We start from the raw sequence: 25,163 nt of genomic DNA, 5'->3' as shown, positions 1-25,163 counted from the left end.
GACGGAATATCAAGTCCGTTAACCATATTGTTTACCTTCAATTTTCATAGATCCTTGAAGTTTAAATGACTGTACCTCTCGTGTTATAATTTTAATTTTGTCATTGATCCGTCTGCAATCAAAGCGTTGTGGCGTTGCTTTTATTATGTACATTCGATTTTTCTTTGATGCTGTTACAGTTGAATCGTTTCTTCTTGACATGATTGCATTTTCTTTTTCAAATGTCACTGAATAACGACTCATGATAGCCAATACCGATATTATATTATTTCTTAAACTCAAAGTATAAAACCCAGAGAACATTATGACGTCTTAAAGACGTCTAAAAGATGCCTTATAATATTATAATATATAAATATTATAATATAACGATGTCTTATTATAATATAACGATATCTTATATTATAACGATGTCTTTCACACATCTTATTTGGAATTTTTTGGACATTCTATAATGACATAAAAATTAATTATACGGGAAATATTGACAAGAGGAAGAAATACGAGGCAGAATTTGGAATTACTTAATAAATTGGTACATCATTGATACACATCAATAATAGTTACACAACTTTGATTTCTCTATTGTAATCAGAAATCAATTTTGTTATTAGAAATGTGTAGTGTAGATATTAAGTCATTGATATACTGATTTATCAAATAATTTTAGCTTCTGTTTCGTATTCTTCCTCTTGTCAATATGTTTCTAAATAGTTTCATCTTAATTGCGTTCTTGTATATTTGTATATTTATAATAATATAAAATATTGGAGTACTAGATAAACTGATTGCCAATATTTTTATAGGTTACATTATATCGAAATTTTTTTTTTATTGGTCATGTCATTTATTCCAATCAATAAATATATAGTCGCTTCTCGATAAATGTCACAGTTGGTAATGTAAATAATTATGTTTAGAATTGTCATTTAGAACTTTTAGAGGTTATATTGATGACAAATTGAGGGTATGGAACATATGTCTTAGAAAAGATGTCTTTAAAACATCAGAAAGACGTCTTTCTGATATAGTTTTAAAAACGCCTTTAAAAGGATATTTTTAAGACATTTTTCTCATCTTTAAGACATGTCCAAAAGACATATCTATGACGTCTTTTGGTAAAGTTTTAAAGACGTCTTTTAGATGTCTTTTAGACATATGTGCTGTCTGGAAATACATTAGAAAGGACTATTTTGTTTGTAGCATTCTGTAAAGGGACATTGAGACTTATTCTTCCGCTACTATAAGCTGTCACCATAAATTTACTTGCCGTTCGGATGTTACATAGTGGCTCATTCCTTATATTCTCGAATAATCTCTTATTTTTACACATGTGCACTGTTGCACCGCTGTCGATGCATTACTCTTCTTCTGTTATTTCATGTGTGGTCACAACTGTAACTAACAATATATCTTCTGTCCCTATCTTTCTCAGACGCATCAGCAGTATTTGCCTTATTTTGTGATAATTTTGTTTTACATATTAATGTACAATGACTGACTTTGCCACATCTAGGACACTTAAAGGAAAATTTATTTCTATGTGGACCGTTATCTTTTCCGTTGCTTTGCTTTTTGTTTGTGTTTGTGATGCGTGAATATAGCGCCGTACTATTTATACTATTAGTGTTATTGTTATTAGTGTTATTGCGTGAATATAGCGCCGTACTATTTATACTATTAGTGTTATTGTTTCCCCTTCGAGCATCCTCTTGAATCAGCTTAGCTTTAATGACAGATATCTCAGGAATGTCATCGCGAGACTCGATCGCAACTCGGAAATTTTCAAATTCTTCGGGAAGGCAGCATAATCGACAAGAGTTCTTTGGATACAACAATACCTGCATCTGCGAGCATATCAACTCGCTGTTGAAACTCATTTACGAACTGAGACATCGACTTCTTTCTTCTGATCAGGCTTCTTTCTGGATTGGTACAATTCATGATATAGTACTATCTTCCTGATTGGTCCTTGTGATTTATGAAGCTTTTATATCCCATGCTCCTTGAGATGTCGTTTGCTTTCTTATGTAACCAATTTCCATCGTCGAAACGCCGAGAACGATCAACGCTTTTTCATCTTTTGTTATCCATGCTGTCGCTGCTTCTCCGTCTTCCGGTTTCACGATTGTGCCGGAAACATAACTCCATAGATTGTTGTACACGAGTTGTACTTTTCATCTGCATCCTCCTCGTAATTGTCGTCGCATAGCTTTTCAATATTTTGAGTGCCTGCAGCGTGCATCTTTGCGTATCTTTGTATCGTTGTACGCACACTATATCGAGCTATCGTATTCGCTTATTTCTTTTTCATTAATATGAAACTCGTTTTCTTCTTCCTTCGATCTATTCGATTATCTGGGCCTATAACCTGATATGAATAGAATGATGTGAATTGAAATACACAACAGCGTATAACATCTTTTAATATATGTATTTTCTCCGTTCAAAAAAACACAAAACAAAACAAAGTAAAGGCAAGTGCAAAAAGAACCGCGACATAGACCAGAAAATCGATACAAGAAAAAATAAAGATTGTGGCACTAGTTACGTAAAAATCTATCGATATATCGATCGACTTCAAATGTGTGGCGATTTTGAACCGCTCATGCAACAATATTTAAATGATTTATTATAATTATAATAAAGCATTTCAATTACACTTTATTATTTTTGGCTTTTAAGATAATTTTTCTGTATATTATTTTATATGTAGAGCCAGATTCTTTCATTATTTTATTATTATATTATTACTTTTTAAATATTTATATTATTTTGATATTAAATAACTAAAAACTTTAACTTTCATTTTATTTATATAACATTAATATCATTACTTTCAAATTTAATATTCAAAATTTTTTATTTATTTTTCAATAAATGCCGTGATTCTTCTAAGCGATCCTAAATAATTTAAATCTGCAAAGAGTATATTTAAAGAAACAAAGTATTAAAAAAATTGCATCTTAATGATAATTTTTATTTTTATTCATAACATTTTTATTAAGTATTTGAGACGAATTTCAAGATGGATGCTTTTTTGTCACATGTTGGAATGTTTTTATACAAAAATAAAAATTTTTTAATAAATGTTTTATTATTTACAAAATATAGATTATATTATTACTTAAATGTCTGAAATAAATGTAATGTTAATAAATGTAATATTACGTAATAGTTTATTATAATATATTGTTGCGGCCGTGCGGTGTTCCGTTCGGCGCTGCTGAAATTAATCAATATCAATCGATAAGAGTTTGAATAGAGGATCGGCCCTTGGCAACGCGTCGTTCTCCGATTGTTATACAGATTTGACGGCCAGATTCCGCGGTGGCCGGATGCGTTTCTGTACCGTTGTACCGTTTGTTTAATAAAGAGCGAGCTTTTCTTTTAACAGTGTTCTTCCTTTCCGAAAGCGCTCCGCCGAGTATCGCGATCTCGGGAAGTAACGCCGCGAACGCGACAATATTATATTATATAATTAATTTATTTTAAACTAATTATATTACAAATAATATTTACTGATTTATAAAGTTTATAAAGTTATTTCTTTTTAGCTATGAAAATAAAATACTAAAACTAAAGAAGGAATTACAAAACAAAAAAAAAGAAAATTACTTACTTTGCAAAAATATAAGGCGACTGCAAAGGAAAACTAAAGTTACTGTTCATAAAAGAGTTAATGAGATATTACAAAATGTATTTACACGGAAACAAATATATAAAATTATGAATCCTCATATAAAAAAAGTCAACTGGGACATACAAGATTACTTCAGCTATTGCATTAAAAAATGTGAATTTGAAAGCTTATAGATATCTCTAAAAAAATAACTATCTGGATTATTAACACTTCGTAACTGAGCATCTCGTTTAAGCAACCAAATTTAAGCAGCAGTGCTTCTTCAAGTACATTTTTATTATATTTTTTTACTTCAAACTTTCATAATCCTCAAGGAGATGAAAAAACATTTGTTATAGCGGTTACGATTACTAAGAAAAACAGGGTTGTCAAATTTTTATAGCACATTAATTTTGATCTTTTCCAAATAGTTGATAACCATGTACTTGACACACAACTCCGAACTCAGCTTTTAAGCTGTGTATACTTGTGTAATGTTGTGTCCATAGACCTTATAGATATGGACTAACAATTGCTATAGTTTCTGCATAAGAAACAGTGTCTGCGAGAGGTTAGACAGAGAAACTTTTTGATATTTCTTTCTCTTAAGATGTCTGGAAATATGTATTGTGCATGAATTCGAAGCATATGGCGGATTAATATAATAATATGATCGAAAACAATAAATGTTGATGAAGAGTAAAAAATGAAAAACTTCATAATCAAACATATAAAATACAATAAAATAAAAAAAAATATATATAAGAAAAGTGAAAAAATATATCAGATAAAACTTTTAGATTAATTTGTGAAAAAAGTTTTAAAATAAACGATATGTAACTCTATATCGAAGTTTTTATTTTTTATGGTAATTTTGTAAAATAATAAAAAAAGAATAAAATAAGAATTACAATATTTAATGAATCATGCATGACATACTTGCTACATACTTAAATTTTAGTTTTATATATAAAATTTCTAATGTTGTTTTATTTTATATACATGATATACAATACACTCGTTTTTTAAATAATGAAATTATAGAAGAATAATTCTTTTTAAAAATGCGAGTTTTTGAAAAAATATGATAGTTATAATTATTGTTGGTGACTAAATAATAAATTTAATTTGTAACTGTTGCTCCGAATTGTGAGCAAACTCGACATGTATTACTAATCGATATATTTGCGATCGAGATAACAAATGAGAGATCACGACGTGTCATTTGCTTATTAGGTAGGATAATATTTGATATTGTATAAATAGACAAGCGTGCGAAAAGACGAGGAGTCGAGATTGAGTAAGCGAACATCAGATTCCATTTCTAGTTACTTTATGCTGTTTACGCTATTAGGTGCTTTCCATTTAGTGAACACAAATCGACATAAGTATCATTTTGTTCTTGTTAATCATTGTAATGTCCGCAGAAAATTAAAACTTGCGGACATCCGAAATGATGTAGATGCAGTTGAGCGGTACCTTAGGTTAACACATGCGCGATTTTAAATATTAAGACATAACTTTTATCATTTTACAGTTCTATCATTTTATATATATATATATATATATATATATATATTCCTTTTTTTTATATAACTTTTATTATTAATAATAAAGTGAGAACTCATTTCCTTTCGTCTTGCGATAAGATATAATTTTATTTTATTACTATTATTATTGTTTTCTTTTGGATATATATTTGGATATATAATTTGGAAATATAATTTTATAACGTAATTTTCTTTTTCTCGAATCACCTCTTCTTCGGTTCTCGATGTTGCAACTGTAGAAGAGACAAAGGAGCGTTCGACGATCTTAATTTATACTAAAGGAAAGGCTTATCGCACTCAAATATTCCTAATATAAACTTTCCAACGGAGGGCTAGCTCGGAGAGTCTTTCGTTGCGCAACGAAAATTTAACTGATGAAAACGAATTAAATGAATTCTCGTTTTGCAATAATAAGATTTATTAAGTATTAATGATATCTCCAAAAAAATATTAGATTTATTAAAAATGTTAGCTTTATTTTTCTTGTTTTCTTTTCCTTTTATCTTTTCCTATTTTCGCGTAAATAACCGTAGCACGAAATAAAATGCTCAGTCGAGGAGTGCTTTGTTTGTCCCCTTTGCATCGGGTCCTAGAGATACGGCTTGGATGCAGACGCGGTAATCGTTAATGAACCTCGAGAGAGTGTAGTCGTTGAATCATTCCACTGAATCAAATCATCGAATCTTTTACTATTAAGGAAACTATATTAATTATTAAGGAAGGAAAGAAAAGAAAGAGAATTTGCTAGAATTTTAAACTTTTAACCATTTTGAACAATTTAAGGTAATCATTTCTATTATTATTTAGACTATTATTATTACTATTATTATTATTATTATTATTTGATTGATTGATTTCATTATAAATTAAATTCATATCACGTTAAATTTATATCACCTTTTTGTGTAGCTCTTTATAGTAACACTTAAATATTATACTATATTTTTAATTTACATTATATTATTATTATTATTATTATTATTATTATTATTATTATTATTATTATTATTATTATTATTATTATTATTATTATTTGACATCTCCTTTTTATATTGATTGATTAATATATTATAAGTATTAAATGTCAAATTATATACAGTGCTGATACTTTTATCCTTTTATATATAATAATAATAATTTTTGTCGTATACTTTCGAAGTTCTTATACTATATTTTTTAATCATCATTCCCATTCTTATTTGATATTGTCTGATTTGTTTTTGTACTCCGCAATTATGTAATTAGGTCTATATCACAATGTTGTTTTATTCACCATTATGATTCATGATATATTTTCTATTATTATTATTATTGTCACTTTATTAATATTGTTTTTGCATAACTCTTTATTGATATTACTGTTTACGTTTACATTGATCTAGGAAATTATCTTTATTGCGAAATAATCTTAAATTGTAATTTCGCGAACTCTAATCCAAATATAACCATATTTAGTATCCATCATAAAAGTAGAACTCGCCAGAGTTCCTTTTCTCAAACTCATTGTACTGTTCTACGTCATCTCGGGACATAACATCATTGAAAGTCAAGAAAGATAGAACGATACTTGCACTAAATGGAAAGCACCCGTTATTGTTACGCTGGATCTAATTTTTTGCGGAAGAAACACACACACACACACACACACACACACACACACACACACACACACACACACACACACACACACACACACACACACACACAGTGAATAATCAGAATAATCAGAGCTTTTCGGCAAAATAAATAAAAATCAAATCAGAGTAAATTAATTAATTAATATAATAATAATTAATTAAATAGCTTTATATCGAATTAATTAATAATAAATATATATATATATATATTAATTAATTTATAATGTTTTTTAATGCGTGGCCCAACAATATCTAACAACTAATTGAACATTTCTATGGACATTTTACAATAATTATAGAACATTTCGTAATCTTCAAATTCCATTTCTTTGACCAGATTGTCACTGTCACCCTGTAATCTTCGTCTTTCTGCGAATATCGGACGCACCTATTCTATAACGAGCTTTTTTCTGTTGGTATATCATCAGTTTCCATATTCCAAATAATTTTAATATATTATATCGTCTAATTTTATGTTGTTGAGATTATTTCTTCTTTCACTTTTGCCATCGCTTCCATATTATTAATAATAACAGGTCAAGGTCCATGATGACTTCTGAATATGTTCGCACAGATTAGATTCGCATCTACTTGACTTATTCGTACACATGCATATATGTAAAGTCTCGATTCCCCATGAAGCGTACTTTTCCAGATACGCAGATTACAAAAACCAATCACAAATTAGTTTAGTATTTCTGTAGAGAGTACAACAGAAACCTTAATCAGCAATTGGTTGTATTCATTACGCATTTCTTGAAATTACGCTCTATGTGAAAGAAGACTTTCAGAATGGCGTAACATGTTTTAGTAAATCACTAGAATACGCAGATTATGCTTACGCAAGTTACGCCGCATGTGACGACATCCTAATAGAGGTCTAATGGAGATTAGAAAGACAGAATCACAGATGTCTATACTAAACTAGATTGCTAACTAGGACTTTGGACTTTGCGTCACATGCGGTTTCCGGTTGTATACGAGAAAATGGCGGCAGTCCTGTGTACGTGATACTTGTTTGAATTTTACAGCGTCAGTGTGTGTATGGCCATTACATTTCTATAAAAATACCATGTATCTTGTTGCATCAAAAAGTATCATAATCAAAAAAAGATGATGTTAGTCAATTTAAGTAAATTTTACATTTATAATAAATATATAAATGCTTCATGAAACATAAATAGTGGTTAATGCAATTTTATAGATTATGGTGAAAACGAAATTTTTAATATTTTCACTCAGAACTATTTGAAAAAATAAAATGGCTTCAAAATATTGGAATTTTTCCTTTTAACAAAAGATAGCCATACGTAGAGTCTAAAAAGAGGTATATACAATAAAGTTGTTACTAGAATAACAAGAAAATTTCTATTAAATACAAATGTATTTCTATTAAATACTAGATGTTTCGACGAATTAGAAATTGGAACAGATACTCCACACCGTGTTCAACTAACTGCGATATGTAAGCAATATTTAACAATAAGAATGTTTCATACTCGAATAAATTGAATAAAGAAATTACTCCAATTAGTCAATGTTATCGATTGACCAAACTCCTTTTATTTTATAACAATTAACTTTTTAAATTTTTATAATAATTTTTATTTTTATTTTTTTTATTTTGCTTTTTTCTTATTTTCCTTTTTATTATGTTGAACTACATTTTTTTATGTTCTGCAAACTCTTTTATGTTCTGTACTTTTTATGATAATAATCGTTCATAGTTTTATATGTTTTTTTATATTATAAATATATAAATATATATATATATATATATATTTATAATGTTTTATATATATGTATATATATATATATATAACATATTATATATATATATATTTATAATATAAAAAAATATAAAACTATGAACGATTATATATATATATATATATAATATAATGTTAGCGTGATATATAATTTTAATATGTTAAATTTAATGTATGTTTTGTAAATATTATTTATCACAGTTAAATGGGTTTTCTAATTACTCAACAATTAAAATAAATATTATTTTTGTAATTTACACAATTTGAATGAAAGAATAATTATTACAAAACTTTGTTAAATATCACACTCAATAATTATTTTAAATATGGCAGCGGCCATTTTCTCGCATACACCGGAAACCTTGTCAGACGCAAGCGTCACTATCTCGATAAGTGTCGGTTCACAATAGGTGATTTAAACTTTAAGAAGTAAGAAATTGACCAATCATAATCGAATTTGAATAAAATAATTGACTATGATTGGTCAATTTCTTACGGCTTAAAGATTAAATATCTATTGTGGACCAAGATTAAAGGTCTATCTACAATGGAAATACAAGTAATGAGTAAGGAGTAGAATATAGATGTAGAGTTTTACTCCGTTCCTGTCTACAACAGACAGAAAATGTAATAATCAGCCAATCAACGAGTAGACAGTATAAAGAATTATAGTAGAAGACAGTATTTTATTGGTCGTACAATAAGTTCTAAGCATGCTGACATTCGCTGTAAAATAAAGAATTTCTGGAGATTTTAATAAAGTCTGTAGAATCTTTAGAAATTCTGGTGCTGTTATCATTTCAAATGTTTCAATATTGATCATGACTGCGTATTTTGTTGAAGAGAAAGATTATGTTATAACAAGATATCTCATTGCAAAAAAAGAAAATATAATTATACATGTGTAGTTGTACAACATTTAATTTATAATGAGAAATCAGCAATCATTCTTCCGTAGATTGGATTTTCTTGTGCTTAAATGTAAACGAATATTTAATGTACGCAAATAATGCAAAGTAAATTGTTATTAATTATATATCTTTAATATATTTAATTATATATATTTATTATATATTTTTAATTATATATATTTTATTTATAATATCTTTGGCACATATATTTATTTGATCTATATTTGATCTATTTGTACTTTTATTTTTTCAGATATAATAGAAGAACAATCTTTGCTGTTGGTTGACTCATTGTCTGCAAGACCTATTGTGCATTACTTGCTTCTTTTTTTTTATACTTTAATTTTAGCAGTAGAAGGAAATTGCATTTGAGACTTTGTTTGAATTTGCTGCTGAAATCTCTTTGAGATTGAAATGATATATTTGAAGATTCAGAGACAACAGAATCACATGATCATATCATTGTCTGAAAATAAATACATTTATTGTTATTTATATATGAACATATATGAGCATATATGAGCATATTTTTTATATTATTCATCACATAATGCAACACATACTAGATAATGATGCATACAAATCTAGTGCACAGTTAGCACTGGGCGTCTGTGTAGTTGTAATATAATTGTGAGTTTCATAATTTGTGACACAAATATTTGAAATTGTGCGGATGGTTGACTACATTGATTTGATTTTAAAGATGTAGTCTTCATATAATTACTGTTACTTCTGTCAACAATAATATATAATTTATAATATTGCTCTGAATGATAATGTTTTGACATCATACTTGAGATAGATAATCAACATATTTTTGAGATATGATATGATATAATAACTATACGAAAGAAAACTATCACATATTTCAATTGCCATTTAGGAACATATATGGGTTGTGCACCCAGATTTTCCTTTTAAGGATAACTTTAAGGATAACATTTTAAGGTAATAACTTTTCGTCGTTCCTTTCCGTACTTCTGTCGTATCTTATAAAGTTCCTTTTCAGCATCTGGATCTGTAAACATTAACCAGTATTATAACTTCAATTCTTGGTAGATAGATATAGCACATCAAAAATACGATATTATTACCAGACATATCTCCGAGCATTGCAGCCACAGAAGCCCATGCAAGTTTTTTATTAAATTTCTTGCCAGAACATGTCTTTTGTCGTTTGTCTCACGAAGGATTAATTTTAACAATGTCAATAAGTTCTTTTTAATATTTAATTGTAATTTGACTCCAACATCTTCATATTCTTGAATATCATCAATGCCATCGGTTCAATATTCATCATTCATTTATTCATATATCATTTACAAATTATATTGCACAAAATGCACTTGTACAATGTATGTTGACACAGTCATCGGCAAATATATTTTTCGCACGCCTTGTCTTATTACTAGCATCATCTGTGATTGGCTGGAAGTAAAGCAATAAAGTATAGAAAATGGGAATGAGTCATTTTATTTACTTCCAGGGTTACGCCGATAAAACTCTCTTACTTCCTTTTCGTGCAGTCTTACTCCATTGTAGATGGACCTTAATGAGTGCGGTCCACTTAGCGCTACAAATGCTCCGAATTATTTGGAACGTCGTTTTATCCGGTCCACTTGGCACTTCGCGTTCCAATAGTACATATGACGTCATTAATACGTCATAGATTTTCACTTCTAACTCGCTCCCAACGCTACTTGGAGAGATAGTATGATTGAAGCGTACAGTTTGAATGTAAAAAACGCGGGAAAGCTTAACGAATGAAAACGTATATCGTGGTAAATAGTGTGGCGATCTGATTTATTTTTGCGTGTAATGTTTCTATTATTGGAATTTTTCAAAATTATTTTTATTGTATATTATATCTGTATTGGAATTTTTCAAAATTATTTTTATTGTATATTACATCTGTATTGTAATTTTTCAAAATTATTTTTATTGTGTATTGCATCAAATATTTAGAGATAAAATGTCAATCATAAAATTAGGAAGGAGATATAATAAAAGAATAATTTATAACATAGAAGTTTCTGAAGAGAATGCTGTTAAGACTAACCAAAATAATGTTATAATGATCTATAATGATTTACATGTAATTTTATTTTAAATAAGTTAAAAAAAAATAAATGTCTTATTTTTTGAGATATGTGCAATTATTTGTTCTGAAATGTTTTCGTTATCTTCATAATTATAAGATAGTGGTGCTAAAAAAATCTTAACGACATAAGCTAATATAACTTTTATCTCATCAGAATTCATGATTGCAGAATATATGTTTGTAAACACAATTCCGACTATTTTAACACTACAAACCGGTCCACTTCTGTAGTGTTGGCAACATTAGTAGCGCTAATGGGCCATTTTACGAAAGCAAATAAAAGCAAAAGCATCTGAAGTATTTGTAGCACTGAATGAACCGTACTCAATAACATGTTAGCAATCTAGTTTAGTATAGACATCTATGGGCAGAATGGATCTGTAATAAACCTCCATGGTGGACCTCTAATAAACGTCTATTAGAAGTTCTTATTCCGTGGGGAAAGCTTTTATAATGATATTTAAAACATAAAATTACATCACTCACCCATCTTCGAGGAAAAACAATAAGTCGCGGAATACTAGAGAGACTGCCAATGGAGCTGGATAAAACTTTCGGAATAATGGCGTTTTAAATCTATATTTCGATTCAATTTCATGATTCTTAAACATTTAATTATAATTATGTGGATGATTCACAAATCTTTTTAATGACACTTCATACAAGATAATTCTTCATACAAAATACAAACGATTTCATACAAAAATTTTAATTTACGTTTAGCTAATTATTTCGGTCAACGGTATTAAAATAATCAATTATTAAATTTAAAGTTAATTATAATTAACTGAGTAACTCACAAAACTTTTACTCAAATTAAAATAAAAAACTCTAATTAAATACATACGAATATTGTTTCTGTAAAAATTTATTTATTGGTATGATATTAGATATTGAAATACTAGTTAGAATGGATTTCTCGTAAAATAAAAGATTAAATAAAATAAAAGACAAATAAATGACAAAAGTTAAAATAAAAAAACAAAATTTATTCAGCTGTCTTTTATAATTAAGGAGAATGGTTACGGTGATTATATAAGATGTGATCACCATAACCATTTTAAATCAAATGATCTGTGTGTGTGTGTGTGTGTGTGTGTGTGTGTATGTGTGTGTGTGTGTGTGTGTGTGTGTGTGTGTGTGTGTGTGTGTGTGTGTGTGTGTGTGTGTGTGTGTGTGCGTGCGTGCGCGGGCGTGCGTGCGTGCGTTCGTTCAATATAAATTTATATAATTTATTTTTTTTGCATAAAAATTAAATATATATCATTTTTTATCTAAAACATTATTCTTATTTCTTAGTTTAAAAAAAATTGTCAGAAGTGGGATTCGAACCCACGCCCACAGAAGTGGACTGCGACCTGAACGCAGCGCCTTAGACCGCTCGGCCATCCTGACTTCCCATTGCTGACATATTTAGCTCACAGTCAGTTTGTAACGCGACAAAATTACGTGAACAAACGATTCAAGGTTAAATAATTTTTTAATATTTAATATAGATAATAATTAAAAAGTTCTCCTTGATGAAAGGAACATATATAAAATAAAAAAATAATTAAAAGAAATCTGAGCAACTTCTAACCACAATGGAAGATATATAAAATTAATAAAATTTCTAAAGCCAAATTTTTTATGAATATATAAAAGAATAAAAACAATATTTCGTATCAAAAATATAATTGTTACCATAAATAAGCCGAAATTAGTTTCAATGAAATTGTATTGTCTTTAATTATCCCTCAGAATTCAAATATAAATATTAGTGAGAAATTCACTTCGTTTTAATATCGAAATATACGCACGCACGCACGTACGCACGCATAAATACACACACACACACACACACACACACACACACACACACACACACACACACACACACACACACACACACACACACACACACACACACACATACACACACACACACACAAAAGATTGTTTTTCAAAAAAGATACATAGTTGTGTATTACAATCTCATAATTTTTTCGAACTTGCGTTTTCTTTATATGAATTGATTTATCTCATTATTTTGTACATAAAAGTATTAAGATGCAGTTGCCAAAAATGAGTAGTTTAGAGATATTTTATGTCTTATTGACTTTATATCTAATTGTATATTCGATCTTCATAACTCAGAAGATACTTAATGAAAAAATATTTTATTATAGTGTTTTGAAAAACTTTCGAGATAATCTACATATACAATAGAAAATAAGGGTTTTTATTTAAAAAATTAAAGGTAATCTTTATGTGAATAATAAACTTCAAATAATTCTAAGGTTAAACCAATGACATTCTCTTATGTTCCCCTTAATATCATTAAACTTTTGTCTGAAATTTTTTCTAAAATGCAGTATTCAAGAAATATTTGAGATCATCATTTAAAATTTAAAAACAGCTCATTTGGTTTCGATTACAAATACATATAAATGAGTGAAAGTATATAATATATAGTATATAATATAAGTATATAAATGAGTGAGTATTTCTCGAACTTTGAAGCAAAACGCGTATATCAGAATTAGTTCATATTATTTGTGAATATGCATTGAAAATAAACTTCCATCTTCTATTTACAAGACCTTGGATCTCATCGATTATCTCCGGATGATCGTATCTCTGAAACGATTTGTTGAACTAAGACCTTTGTTCTTATTGCTTGAATTTTAAAATGTTTGAATCATGATCTTCGGACTGGTATTAGAGAAGGCATCATCGTGTCTAAGAATTTATCTTTCATAGTATTGCTTTCATGTCTCAAAATTATGATGAGGTTTGGAATTTATAAATTATGATCTTCAAACCGATGTTTAAAAATAGTATGAGAAAAACACATATTTATACATTTATCTTCTATTTTCAGTATCATTTTCGCATCCAGAAAAAATTAGAAAAATTGGAATACTGTATAATATAATAGAATAAATTCAAATCTTTCTTACGAGATATTAAATTCCATCACTGTTCACTGCTCGCCCAAAATACTCTGTGAAAATCGCACACGCGGTCAAGGCATACCTCTATAGAACCACACTCAAGAACGAGATACATATATATATTCGAAGATCACACTTGGCTATATTTGCAACCGTGAACATCGGTGCAAATGATGTAACCCCACAGTGATCTTGAGAGTGTCATGATTGCTTGTTGCTAATCACGACTTCCATCGATATTTGTCATATCACGTTTTCGTGCTCATTTCTTCTTTTTCTCACGGACAATGACCGAACAAGTTTGGGACTATGTTGGGGAGAAATGGGAGCACATTGACCAATCGGTGAGTCGGTCCCTCCCTCCTTTCTCGGCATCCTTGATCCTCGTTGCGTAAGTACTAGTTTTTGTGTAAAACTCTGATTTATTTTTAACATATCCCGTAAAAGAAAAAATGTAATAGATCGATTTTCTTAATAATAAAAAGTATGTAACATGCATACTTTACTTTATAATAATATGAAAAGATATTTGATATCTCATAATGCAAAAGAGATCTATATTTCTAAAATAACTTGCGATAATCATACTATGATTTCTGTTATATTCCGAAAAGTTAGACTCCTGAAAGGAGATTATCGAAACAGATTCCGTTATCTAATTTGTCTCATAAAAACAAGATTATAATCAACATCACATTCATTTCGATAAATTTCGATCTTTATAATCTAAAGTATTTTACATAATATTTTTGTCTTTATTACTTTTAATCTAGACTGCTACATAACGATTCATCATTTATGTTCCCCTTGAATCTACTTTTTTATTTTTAATCTACTTTTTTTATGTTTCCTTGAAATTCTTCAGTTATCTACATATAACAAAAAATTTTAGAGCTAAATAAACTGTCCCATTTTTAAACGCAAATGCTTTATTGCTATAAAGATACGATAATTTATAGAACTATCCAAAGATATGATGTTTTATTAGATAGTTTGTTTTCAATACATGGCGCAAGTCTATATTTTTTCTTTTACTGATCAAGAAAGAAACCAGTTTGTTCTACTTATAATTTCCAGATTCTGCTGTTAAATCGCTTCATAACACGTTTGCATAAACATGAAAATATACATTTTTATCGAAAGTCTTTTAATATCTCTAATATCTTTAACATTATGACAAAAAAATATATAAATTTATTCTAATAATAACGCGAATAGTAGTAATAATGCGAAATGTTTAAATTTCGAGTCAGAAAGTTATGATGAGGGAATATTTACTCAAACGTAAAATAATCTTGCAAGGAACATATGATAGAATATTCGAATTTTCTTAATGAATGCATTATAAAGTCAAATACTTACAACTAGCGAATCTTTTGTTTCTCCAAAAAAACCAATTTCAACAATAAAATTATATTGTAGGCAATTTTCTGAGAAACTTATTATCAGAACTCTTGTCATCAAATACATAACATATTCCTGTTATATCTTATTTTTTCTTATTTTAATTCCCTTTAAATATTTCTACTTTAATTCCATATTACATTAAATTTCTTTCTTGTGCAATCAAGAAGTTTAAAATCTTAGCAATGTAATTGATGTTGAATGATATTGATTTTCGATTTACGTAGTGTATTTCAAAAGATGAACACCTTCAGATGGCGCTAATAACGCGTCGGATAAAATTATTTCACAAGAGTTTGTTCAGGATCAGATACCTCTTGACATTGTTTTCGCACAGTCAATAATCAGACAGTAGTAATTTGCAAGGGCCAGTCGCAAGAGTGCCGTTTTCGTTAAAAAAGTGTAAAAGAAAGATCAAGGTCAAGATAAAAACTAAGGTCAAGGGTAATATCAAGGTGAGCTATCGAAATGAAGACGAAGAATAGATCGTTATTCAGCCGGCTATGCAAGTGTTACAGCAAAAAGGGAACATTGCGGAGATATGAAAACGCAGATTCGTCTTTTCAGGAATCGGAACCATGCCTAAATCCAACAGTTGAGGTAATCTGTACATTTCTAATGTATACAGTCTCATATGAGGAAGGTGCATCATTATTTTATCACAATTCTAGAGATTCTTAGATACATTTAATATAATATACATTTCTTCTTATTAATTATACAAATTAAAAATTAATTGTTAAAATTAATTATTAAAAGAATTAGTATATCGTTAGTTTGTACATACGCATATACTCGTTATTAATTTAGATTTCAGCCTTTTATTGCGTATTTGGATTTCATTATAAATTTAATTTAAAAAATAGTTCTTGTTGATAATTTTAGATTAAATTTTTTTACATAACATAACTAAAAAAATCCATATTCATTATTTGAATATAGATTATATTTGATTTTTATTATATTTACATGATACATAATATAAAGAATTTATTTAAAAAAAATTAATTTAACACATATTTCTCATTAGATTTGCTCAAAAATATATTTTAGTTTGTTTATTTCTGCTTTTTCAAGCATACATATGCACCCACCCACTCACTCCCCCCCCACACACACATACATACACACACCCATCACACACATCACACGCACACGCTCACGTACACACATGCTCACACGCGCGCGCGCGCGCGCGCGCGCGCGTGTGTGTGTGTGTGTGTGTGTGTGGGGGGGGGAGTGAGTGGGTGGGTGCATATGTATGCTTGAAAAAGCAGAAATAAACAAACTAAAATATATTTTTGAGCAAATCTAATGAGAAATATGTGTTAAATTAATTTTTTTTAAATAAATTCTTTATATTATGTATCATGTAAATATAATAAAAATCAAATATAATCTATATTCAAATAATGAATATGGATTTTTTTTAGCTATGCTATGTAACAAATTCAATCTAAAATTATCAACAAGATCTATTTTTTGTCTTTTTATTTTGATTATTTATGAAAATAATACATTTATTTTGAAAATAAGCATAATTCTTAATATTTCATTATAACATTTATATGTCATCGTACAATATATCATTTTTGACATTTCTAAAAAATTACATGTTTTTTTAAAGAAATTATATACATTTGTTTCTCATAAACATAGAACATGGATATATGTACCCGGAGCAACTTCGATAATTTTCGTGTAATCATATCAAGATAATAAAAAAAAGCATTCATAAGCATGAAATGTTATATACAATAATAAAAAATTAAAATTTCACGAATATCAAAAATATATGTATTTGGAAATATCGAGAACACTTGTAATATAATAAAATAATTATAAATGTCATATTTGTAAATAGAAATTATTAGAAATGTATTTGCTTATGAAAAAAATGATTAATTAGCTAATACAATTAGCACAATAATTTCAGCTAATTACGATGCTTATTCGAAGATCTTGTTGCAAAAACAATGAAGCAAAAATGTGCGTTCCAGAGGTGTCTAAACAAGCAATCTTTTTACTTTTACTTTTATATTTTATTGGATTAATTTTTTGGATTAATATAGAATCAAAAAATATAAAATTGATGAGGAATATCATAGAAGAAGAAAAGCAAGAATATTTTCTAAAATATTAGAAAATAATAGATATTAAAGATAATAATACAGAGTGTCTATTCAAATTTTTTCAAAATACCCAAATTTTCCAGATATTTGTGTTCAAAATTTTAAGTAAAACTAGAGAATTTTTAAATAAAATACAATTTTTGAAATAAGTTTATTTTATTGTGTTTCCTATTCACGAAGAAAAATCTCTTAATATTTAGATATTAAGTTTTCAGTTGATCATTCAAGAGAATACAGGATTTTCTATACAAACTGATAATTGCATATAAATGAACGATATACACGGATATATATCGTACTGATTGTTGGTTGATTAATTGATTATCAACAATTTGCATTATAAAAATAAAATTATTAAAGATTTTTTCTGAGAGCAAATATTAAATTTAAAGAAAAAAATTCTCTAAGTTGCAAGAAAAGATTCTGCGTTTCAAAAATAAAAAAAAAATTTTCCGAAACTTGAACTTTCAAAATTTTCATGTTTCTCCAAGAAATAGACAAACATAACAAAACAGAAGATTCACATATATATATATATATATATATATATATATATATATATATATATTCACACACACACACACATTATATATATATGTGTATATGTATATATATGTGTGTGTGTGTGTGTGTGTGTGTGTGTGTGTGTGTGTGTGTGTGTGTGTGTATAAAACGTTATATTATACTTTTATACAATATGATATAAAAATATTTGATTATTTTTTTAAATAAGTTTTTAGTTTAATAAGAATCATTTTAATATAATAAGATAAATATTAAAGTAATTTTTTATTCTGAAAAACATAAAAAAAACGTTGCTTAATATAAAAATTGTAAAGTTCAAGTTAGGATAGGAATATACATATTTAAAAATGATATACTGAATTCATTCTTGGAATAGGTCCCACATATATTATATTACACTTTACAAAGAACATATCAAATTCAATAACTCGTATCGATTTAATGTCTATTTAAAATCTTAGATAAAATATTTAAATTCTTATTTTCCAAGAAATATAACATAGATATACGACAGTGATTCATTAGGAAAAAATTTGTGCTGTTTGTGTGAAAGAGGAACCATACGAGTAAGCTTCTCTTGTTTTTGTTATTGTATACATCTCGATTGATATCGATAAATGAATATCACTTCGATTAATAAATATAAAAAGCGTTTTATATTGCGTTTTATATGTTTACACAATATTTAACAATGCGTAATTTTGAATTGGAAAATACTATTGATGAGTAATAATACATTGTTAAATAATAAAAGAGCGTACTCACATGATATCATCAACGTTGAATATTAATAACACATAATGAATATTATCTCAGTGCATTCAGAGATTAAAGTGAAAAAAATTTTTTGTCACATTATAATATATTGTAACTGTACTGCAATTTATCTCTATCAAATTAGTAAGACCAAATCCGCAAAATCAAGCCGGACCTATTTTCAGTTATTTAGTATATCTATTTTGAATTAATTTGTATTACCAATAAAAATACTATACCTTATTTAGAAAAAAATGGCGTTGCCTAGCTTAATAATTAAGGATTACATAAAAAAAGAAAAGAAGAAAATAAAGGTAGAAATGAAAAAAAACTGAATTTCTACTAATTCGTATATATTATCCAAAAAATTATAAAATATTGATCTATAATATTTCTCTTGAAACAATCCGCAATTGAATTCAAGTCTCAAGCATAAAGCGTACTCTTTACCAAGAGCAAAATCAATCATTACTCCCATACTAATATTGTAATTTATACCGCTAGAATGTAAAGAATTTCAGATTTTGGACAACAGAATTGGATTTGATATCGTGTTCTAGAACTTTTGTACATATGATACGTAGGATACATATTGAACTATGGTCGGATTCAGTAAAGAGCATATGTATACATTTATTATTCATGTAACATAAAAATGTGCACATATGCGCTTTACATAATTCAGCCTAATACCTCCATTAACTCCTAACCTCAAATCTTTAAATTGAAAGGCTTTTGCACATAACAGATTTTTGGTCATAATCATAAGTTTATAAGTGTCGGTCCACAATAAGTATTTAATCTTTACGTCATAAGAAATTGACCAATCATAGTCGATTATTCTTTTCATATTCGATTATAATTAGTCAATTTCTTACTTCTTAAAGCTTAAATCACCTATTGTGAACCGACACTAAGAAAATTAATCAATTGTAGTCGATTACTCTTTGAGGCGAGAATAAGAGAGAATAATTAATTAATTTTCTTTCTACGGATGTAATTTTCTTTCTTATGAGTGATCAATTTTTTCTCATGCATAATATAAATTAATATAAATTCAATTCTTTATATTTCTGTTGTTTTGTTATAATATTTATTAATAGAACGATTATGATTGCACAATAATTTATTGATACACTTTAGGCGAACACATGCGTTACAACCTTTTTTATAATAATAAGGGCGCTTAGACATCTAGCGACGCGCGCAACTCGTGACGCAAAAAGGATGTGACGTATTATAATTTGTCGACCGTGTACATGTAGACAGCAAAGTATAAGAGTTTTCATTGCCTATTCTCAACATTCCCTCTCAATGAGTTTTACTGACTTTTTACATCTTTATCTTAATCTTTTAAATCACTTTTTTATTTTATACTATTAAAATGACATCTTTTTCTTAATCTATCAAAATCACATGTGTTCCTGATCGCACTTTACAATATTTAACAGTTTTCTTAAATATATATAAAACGCTCGCGATGCAATGACTTTTGTTAAGATATCAGCCTTTTGGTTTTCGCTTGATATATATATATATATATATATATACTCTAATTCGAAAAGTTCCCGATCTGAAATTTTCTCTGGCAAAATGGTACTTAACGTCAATGTGTTTTGATCTTTTATGGAACTCGAGATTTTTCAATAATTCTAATAGAGCTCTGATTATCCATATATAATACAGGTTTTTCTTTACAGCTAGTTATGATTTCTTTATGCAACCTATCTAACCATATTAGTTCTTTAATTGCCTGCGCTGCTGCTAAATATTTTGCTTCGGTTGTCGGTTGTCGAAGGCAACCACCTTTTGTTTTTGCGAGCTCCACGCTATTATTGCATCATCTATTGTGAATACGTAATCAGTAGTCGATTTGCGGGTTTGTAAATCATCCGCATAATCTGAATCACTGTAGCCTAACAATCTTAAGTTATTTTCACTTGAAAAATCCATAATCCTTTAATCCGTAATCTACTGCCCTTTAAGTATTTTAAAATTCTTTTTACCGCATTCTAATGTATCTTATACGGATTATTTAGGTACTGACTTATAAGCCCAAATAAGAAGGGAGGGTGTGCGGCGTCACGGGGCCCGACCAGTCGTGAAAACTCGTAATTATTTTGTGAAAAAATACCACCTCAGCCAGGAATCGAACCTGGATCTCCTGCTTACCAGGCAGGCATCTTATCCCTTCGACTACCGAGGCATGTGATGATATTTATCGCAAATAACGTATTTAGAACACATCAACAATACAATGATATACATATATACGTATATTACAATATACATATATACATGTATTCTCTCAAATCTCCACGACCGGTACTTCAGAGAGATGATGGTCCTATTCTCTCGATGGTTCAACGCAAAGGCTATATCAGGGCGTGTTCCTACAACTAGATACATTGAGTTGTCTACGGCTTCTCTGTATGGTACATGACATAGTCGGCAGTTGATCATCCCCATGGATTTGAACACACAGTTCCTGATGCTTGTCTACAGGGACTAAGATTGGATTTGCGTTGGCCATGTCGAATCTTTCCAGTATTTTCCGAGCATACCCTGTTTGGTGCATCAAAAAACTACCGTCTGATATCTATCTGAAATCCTAAAAACAAGATTAAATCGTTTGTGGTAACTTCAAATTCGGTACTACTAGCAAGGTTAGTAATTGTGAGCCATTTCTTCATTCGTAGCTGCGATAAGTCCATCATCAAAGTATATTGCAAGTATCAGTGTGTTAGCCCTTTCGGTCTTGATAAAAACACACGGATTTAATTTGGTAAGCTTCAAGTTATTCTTCTCCAGAAATCGAGTGAAGCTGTGGTTCTAACATCTGGATGCCTGCTTTAGGCCATACAGCCCTTTGTGCCCTTTGCACACTAGTTCCATCGTTGTAGCCCTGGGGTTGCTGCATGTAAATGTCCTCAGTCAGCTCGCTATTTAAGAAGGCAGTCTTGATGTCAAACTGACAAAGTTTCATTTGTTTAGATGCTGCCAAAGCCAAAATAATTCTTATTGAATCAAATTTTACGACGGGGCTAAACGTTTCTTCATAGTCCACACCGTATCTTTGAGTGAAACCTTTTGCCACTAATCTTGCCTTAAATTTTATGACATCGCCGTCTGTTCCCTTTTTTATTTTGTACATCCATCTATTCTCTAAGATTTTCTGATAAGCAGGTAGCTCGATGAATATCCAGGTCTTGTTCTTCATCAAGGAATTTATTTCATCGTCCATTGCCTCAACCCATTTTCTCTTATTTGGGTCAATTCTTACATGCTCGAAGGATTCAGGTTCCTGTAAGATGGTTATCAAAACTGAGTCACGATCATAGTAGTCATCATACCTATTAGGTCTCCTGATATTTTCCCTGGATCTCAGTTGTCGAGCAGGTAGTTCTTCCGCATCGACATAAATCTCGGCTTCTTCCTCTGTATCTTCCGATGAGGTTGAGAGAGGACGTTCCCTCTGCGGATCATTTTCCTGTTGCTCTTGGTTCTGAGCAATTTGTTCATCTAGTTCCAGAATGAGAGGAACATAGATGACGTTTTCTTTTTTAGTATTTTCTTCTTTCCTTTTAGTCTTCTTTTCTTCCTTTCCAGTCTTCTTTTCTTTCTTTTCAATCTTCTTTTTTTCCTTTTCATGTTTCTCAATTATGACAACATCTCGTGCGTATTCGACTTTGTTTAGTCGGGACCAGATTCTATAACTTTTTACGTTCTCACCATAGCCAACAAAAATTCCTTCTTTTGCTTTGCTGTCTAATTTTTTCTTGTCTCTTTCAGTATATGCACAAAAACTTTGGCTCCAAAAGTTATCAGTTTGTTTAGCTCAGGTGTCTTTCCATACCAGAGCTCATATGGAGTTTTATCCGGAACGCTACTTTTGCCCGTGCGATTTAAAATAAAAATTGCAAAATTTACTGCCTCAGCCCAAAGTTCTTTTGGCAAGTTTTTACTGAGCAGTAAAGCACGTGCTGATTCCATAATGGTTTGATTTTCTCTTTCGGACCATTTTGTTCCGGTGTATATACACTGTTCTCTGATGTTTGATCCCATGGTGGCTAATTACCTCCTGAAGTCGGTGATTGGTGTATTCCAAACCATTGTTTGTCCTGAAGGTTTTCATTGGTTTCCCAAATTCATTTTGCATAGCTTTTACGAACTCCTTGAAACATCGTACAATTTTTTCTTTGCTATTGATGAAGAAAACAGTTCTATAATGGAAATAATCGTCTTTAAAAAGTAGATAATATCTCGATCCTTTAATGGACGGTTCCTGTATAGGACCGCATAAATCGGAATGTATTAATTCACCTGGCGAAGTTGTTCTAGGTTCATCATTGACTCGTTTTGGAAAGGATCTGTGCATCTTACCCCAATATATACAACCTTCACAGTACGTATACAACCTTCGCAGGTAAAATCCTTATCTACTTCAACTTCAATTCCTCTAGTCTTCAGATAATCTTGCACGTAAGCCTGATTTTGGTAAACCAATCTCTCATGCCAGATTTTATAACTATCTTGTGTGGCGATGCCAATGATTACATTTTCTTCCTGTCCAGATTTCTTCGACGCTGACAAATTCCTTATCTTGATTTGTACCTCACATAGTTTATGCTTCCGGATATCTATTACTTTTATTTTTCTGTCACGAATGAGTTTGCAACCATCTGAATCCGACAGCTGTTGCATTCCTTTATCTAACGCAGCTCCTGCTGAAAACAAATTAAAATGCAGATTGGGTACTAAGAATACATTAGACAGATATTTTGGTTTCCATTCGCTCTCATTGTACGTTAGTACATTGATTATTCCTTTCCCGATTGCGTAAATCTGTTCGCCATTGCCGATCTTGATCGATATCTGTTTTTCAAAAGCTTGGTATTCATCGAACCATTCCATTTGATTTTTATATGGTCTGTGGCTCCTGAATCTACATATCAAATGTCCTTATGTACTTGATCTGCCTCGGTAAGTATCGCTACCTCTACCGATAAGTACTTTGCCTTTAATTTTACTTATAACCTTTTTTAATTTGTAGCAATCCTGTTTCCAATGACCGAGCTTCTTACAATAGTTGCATATTCCTGACTACTTGGCATCGTTTTCTTGTTTTCTTTCTTCTTATCATCAGTCTTGTTCCAACATCTTACTGCCGCTAATGCCTCATGTTGTTTCTTATTTTGATCTTAAGCTCTAATTTCTTCTGCCAGCAATCTTTCCGTCAAATTTCCTAACGTACGGTCGGCTATCGGAGTGGATTCCCAAATAGTGACGAAGTGATTATAGTTCAAAGGGAGCATCATCAATTTCATCATTTTTGTCATTATCATTGAATCAGACATTATTTCGCCAAGACTCTTGAGTCTGAGCGCTAAATCCTTCATCTTGGCAATATGTGTTGCCATATTATCTGACTCGCTCTTCGATAGATGAAACCACTTTTGTTGCAAAATGTGTATCGCAGTCTGGGATTTTTTTCATACACATGATGTAATTTGTCACATTTCTTGAGAATTATTGCAGTTCATAATGTGGAGTAACTGTGTGTCTTCGACACTCGTGGCCATAATCTTTTGGACATATAGGTCTGCCTTTATCCATGTAGCCCGCTGAGCGGCATGTTGGGCATCATTTGCTGGCTGAGGCAATTCTCCAGTTACTACTTCATATGCATCGTTTACCTTTTTAATATAACTGTGATTTGAAATTTCTAAATAGGTCAATTTTCTGTTCCTTTCAATTTTATGATTTTAATACCGTCTCGTTCCATATTTGATTACCTCTTGCACGCGGCTAGTTAACCTC

General features: G+C 29.6%; 1 protein-coding gene, 2 long non-coding RNA genes and 2 other non-coding genes across 10 annotated transcripts in view; 2 read left to right on the top strand and 3 right to left on the bottom strand.

Annotated features, from left to right (window-relative positions):
* Positions 1–9,244: 9,244 nt before the first annotated feature.
* LOC105428568 (uncharacterized) lies at positions 9,245–14,881 on the bottom strand. Of its 5 annotated transcripts, none has more exons than XR_016140752.1 (5): positions 14,533–14,881; positions 11,001–12,141; positions 10,584–10,917; positions 10,053–10,507; positions 9,245–9,955 (listed from the first exon to the last, which is right to left on the bottom strand). It is a non-coding gene; the product is annotated as an uncharacterized LOC105428568 (long non-coding RNA). The 5 variants fall into 5 exon arrangements; XR_016140751.1 differs by having other exon boundaries at positions 11,001–11,188; positions 14,533–14,874; XR_016140754.1 differs by having other exon boundaries at positions 10,970–11,185; positions 14,533–14,869.
* Positions 12,902–12,985, bottom strand: TRNAL-CAG (transfer RNA leucine (anticodon CAG)). Its single transcript has one exon. It is a non-coding gene; the product is annotated as a tRNA-Leu (tRNA).
* Positions 14,815–15,999, top strand: LOC148935030 (uncharacterized). The gene is made up of 2 exons (XR_016140755.1): positions 14,815–14,917; positions 15,604–15,999. It is a non-coding gene; the product is annotated as an uncharacterized LOC148935030 (long non-coding RNA).
* Positions 16,000–16,215: 216 nt separating this feature from the next.
* Hex-A (Hexokinase A) overlaps positions 16,216–25,163 on the top strand; it is a 29,893-nt gene continuing 20,945 nt past the window's right edge. The window contains exons 1-2 of one of the 2 annotated variants that reach the window (XM_089082884.1): positions 16,218–16,385; positions 16,498–16,530. Coding sequence is in view for 1 of the 2 variants with exons in the window: in XM_011640952.2 (XP_011639254.1) it covers positions 16,399–16,530 (132 nt within the window). In the remaining variant the exon portion in view is untranslated. Of the gene's footprint in view, positions 16,531–25,163 lie in introns of both variants that reach the window. The other variant, XM_011640952.2, reaches the window with a different exon arrangement.
* On the bottom strand, positions 21,478–21,549 carry TRNAT-GGU (transfer RNA threonine (anticodon GGU)). Its single transcript has one exon. It is a non-coding gene; the product is annotated as a tRNA-Thr (tRNA).

Source organism: Pogonomyrmex barbatus, unplaced genomic scaffold (genome assembly GCF_055798465.1).
Source record: "Pogonomyrmex barbatus isolate J1 unplaced genomic scaffold, ASM5579846v1 scaffold6, whole genome shotgun sequence".
Taxonomy (NCBI): Eukaryota; Metazoa; Arthropoda; class Insecta; order Hymenoptera; family Formicidae; genus Pogonomyrmex; species Pogonomyrmex barbatus.
The sequence above is the reverse complement of the archived record's forward strand: the minus strand, read 5'-3'. Positions and strand labels throughout refer to the sequence as shown.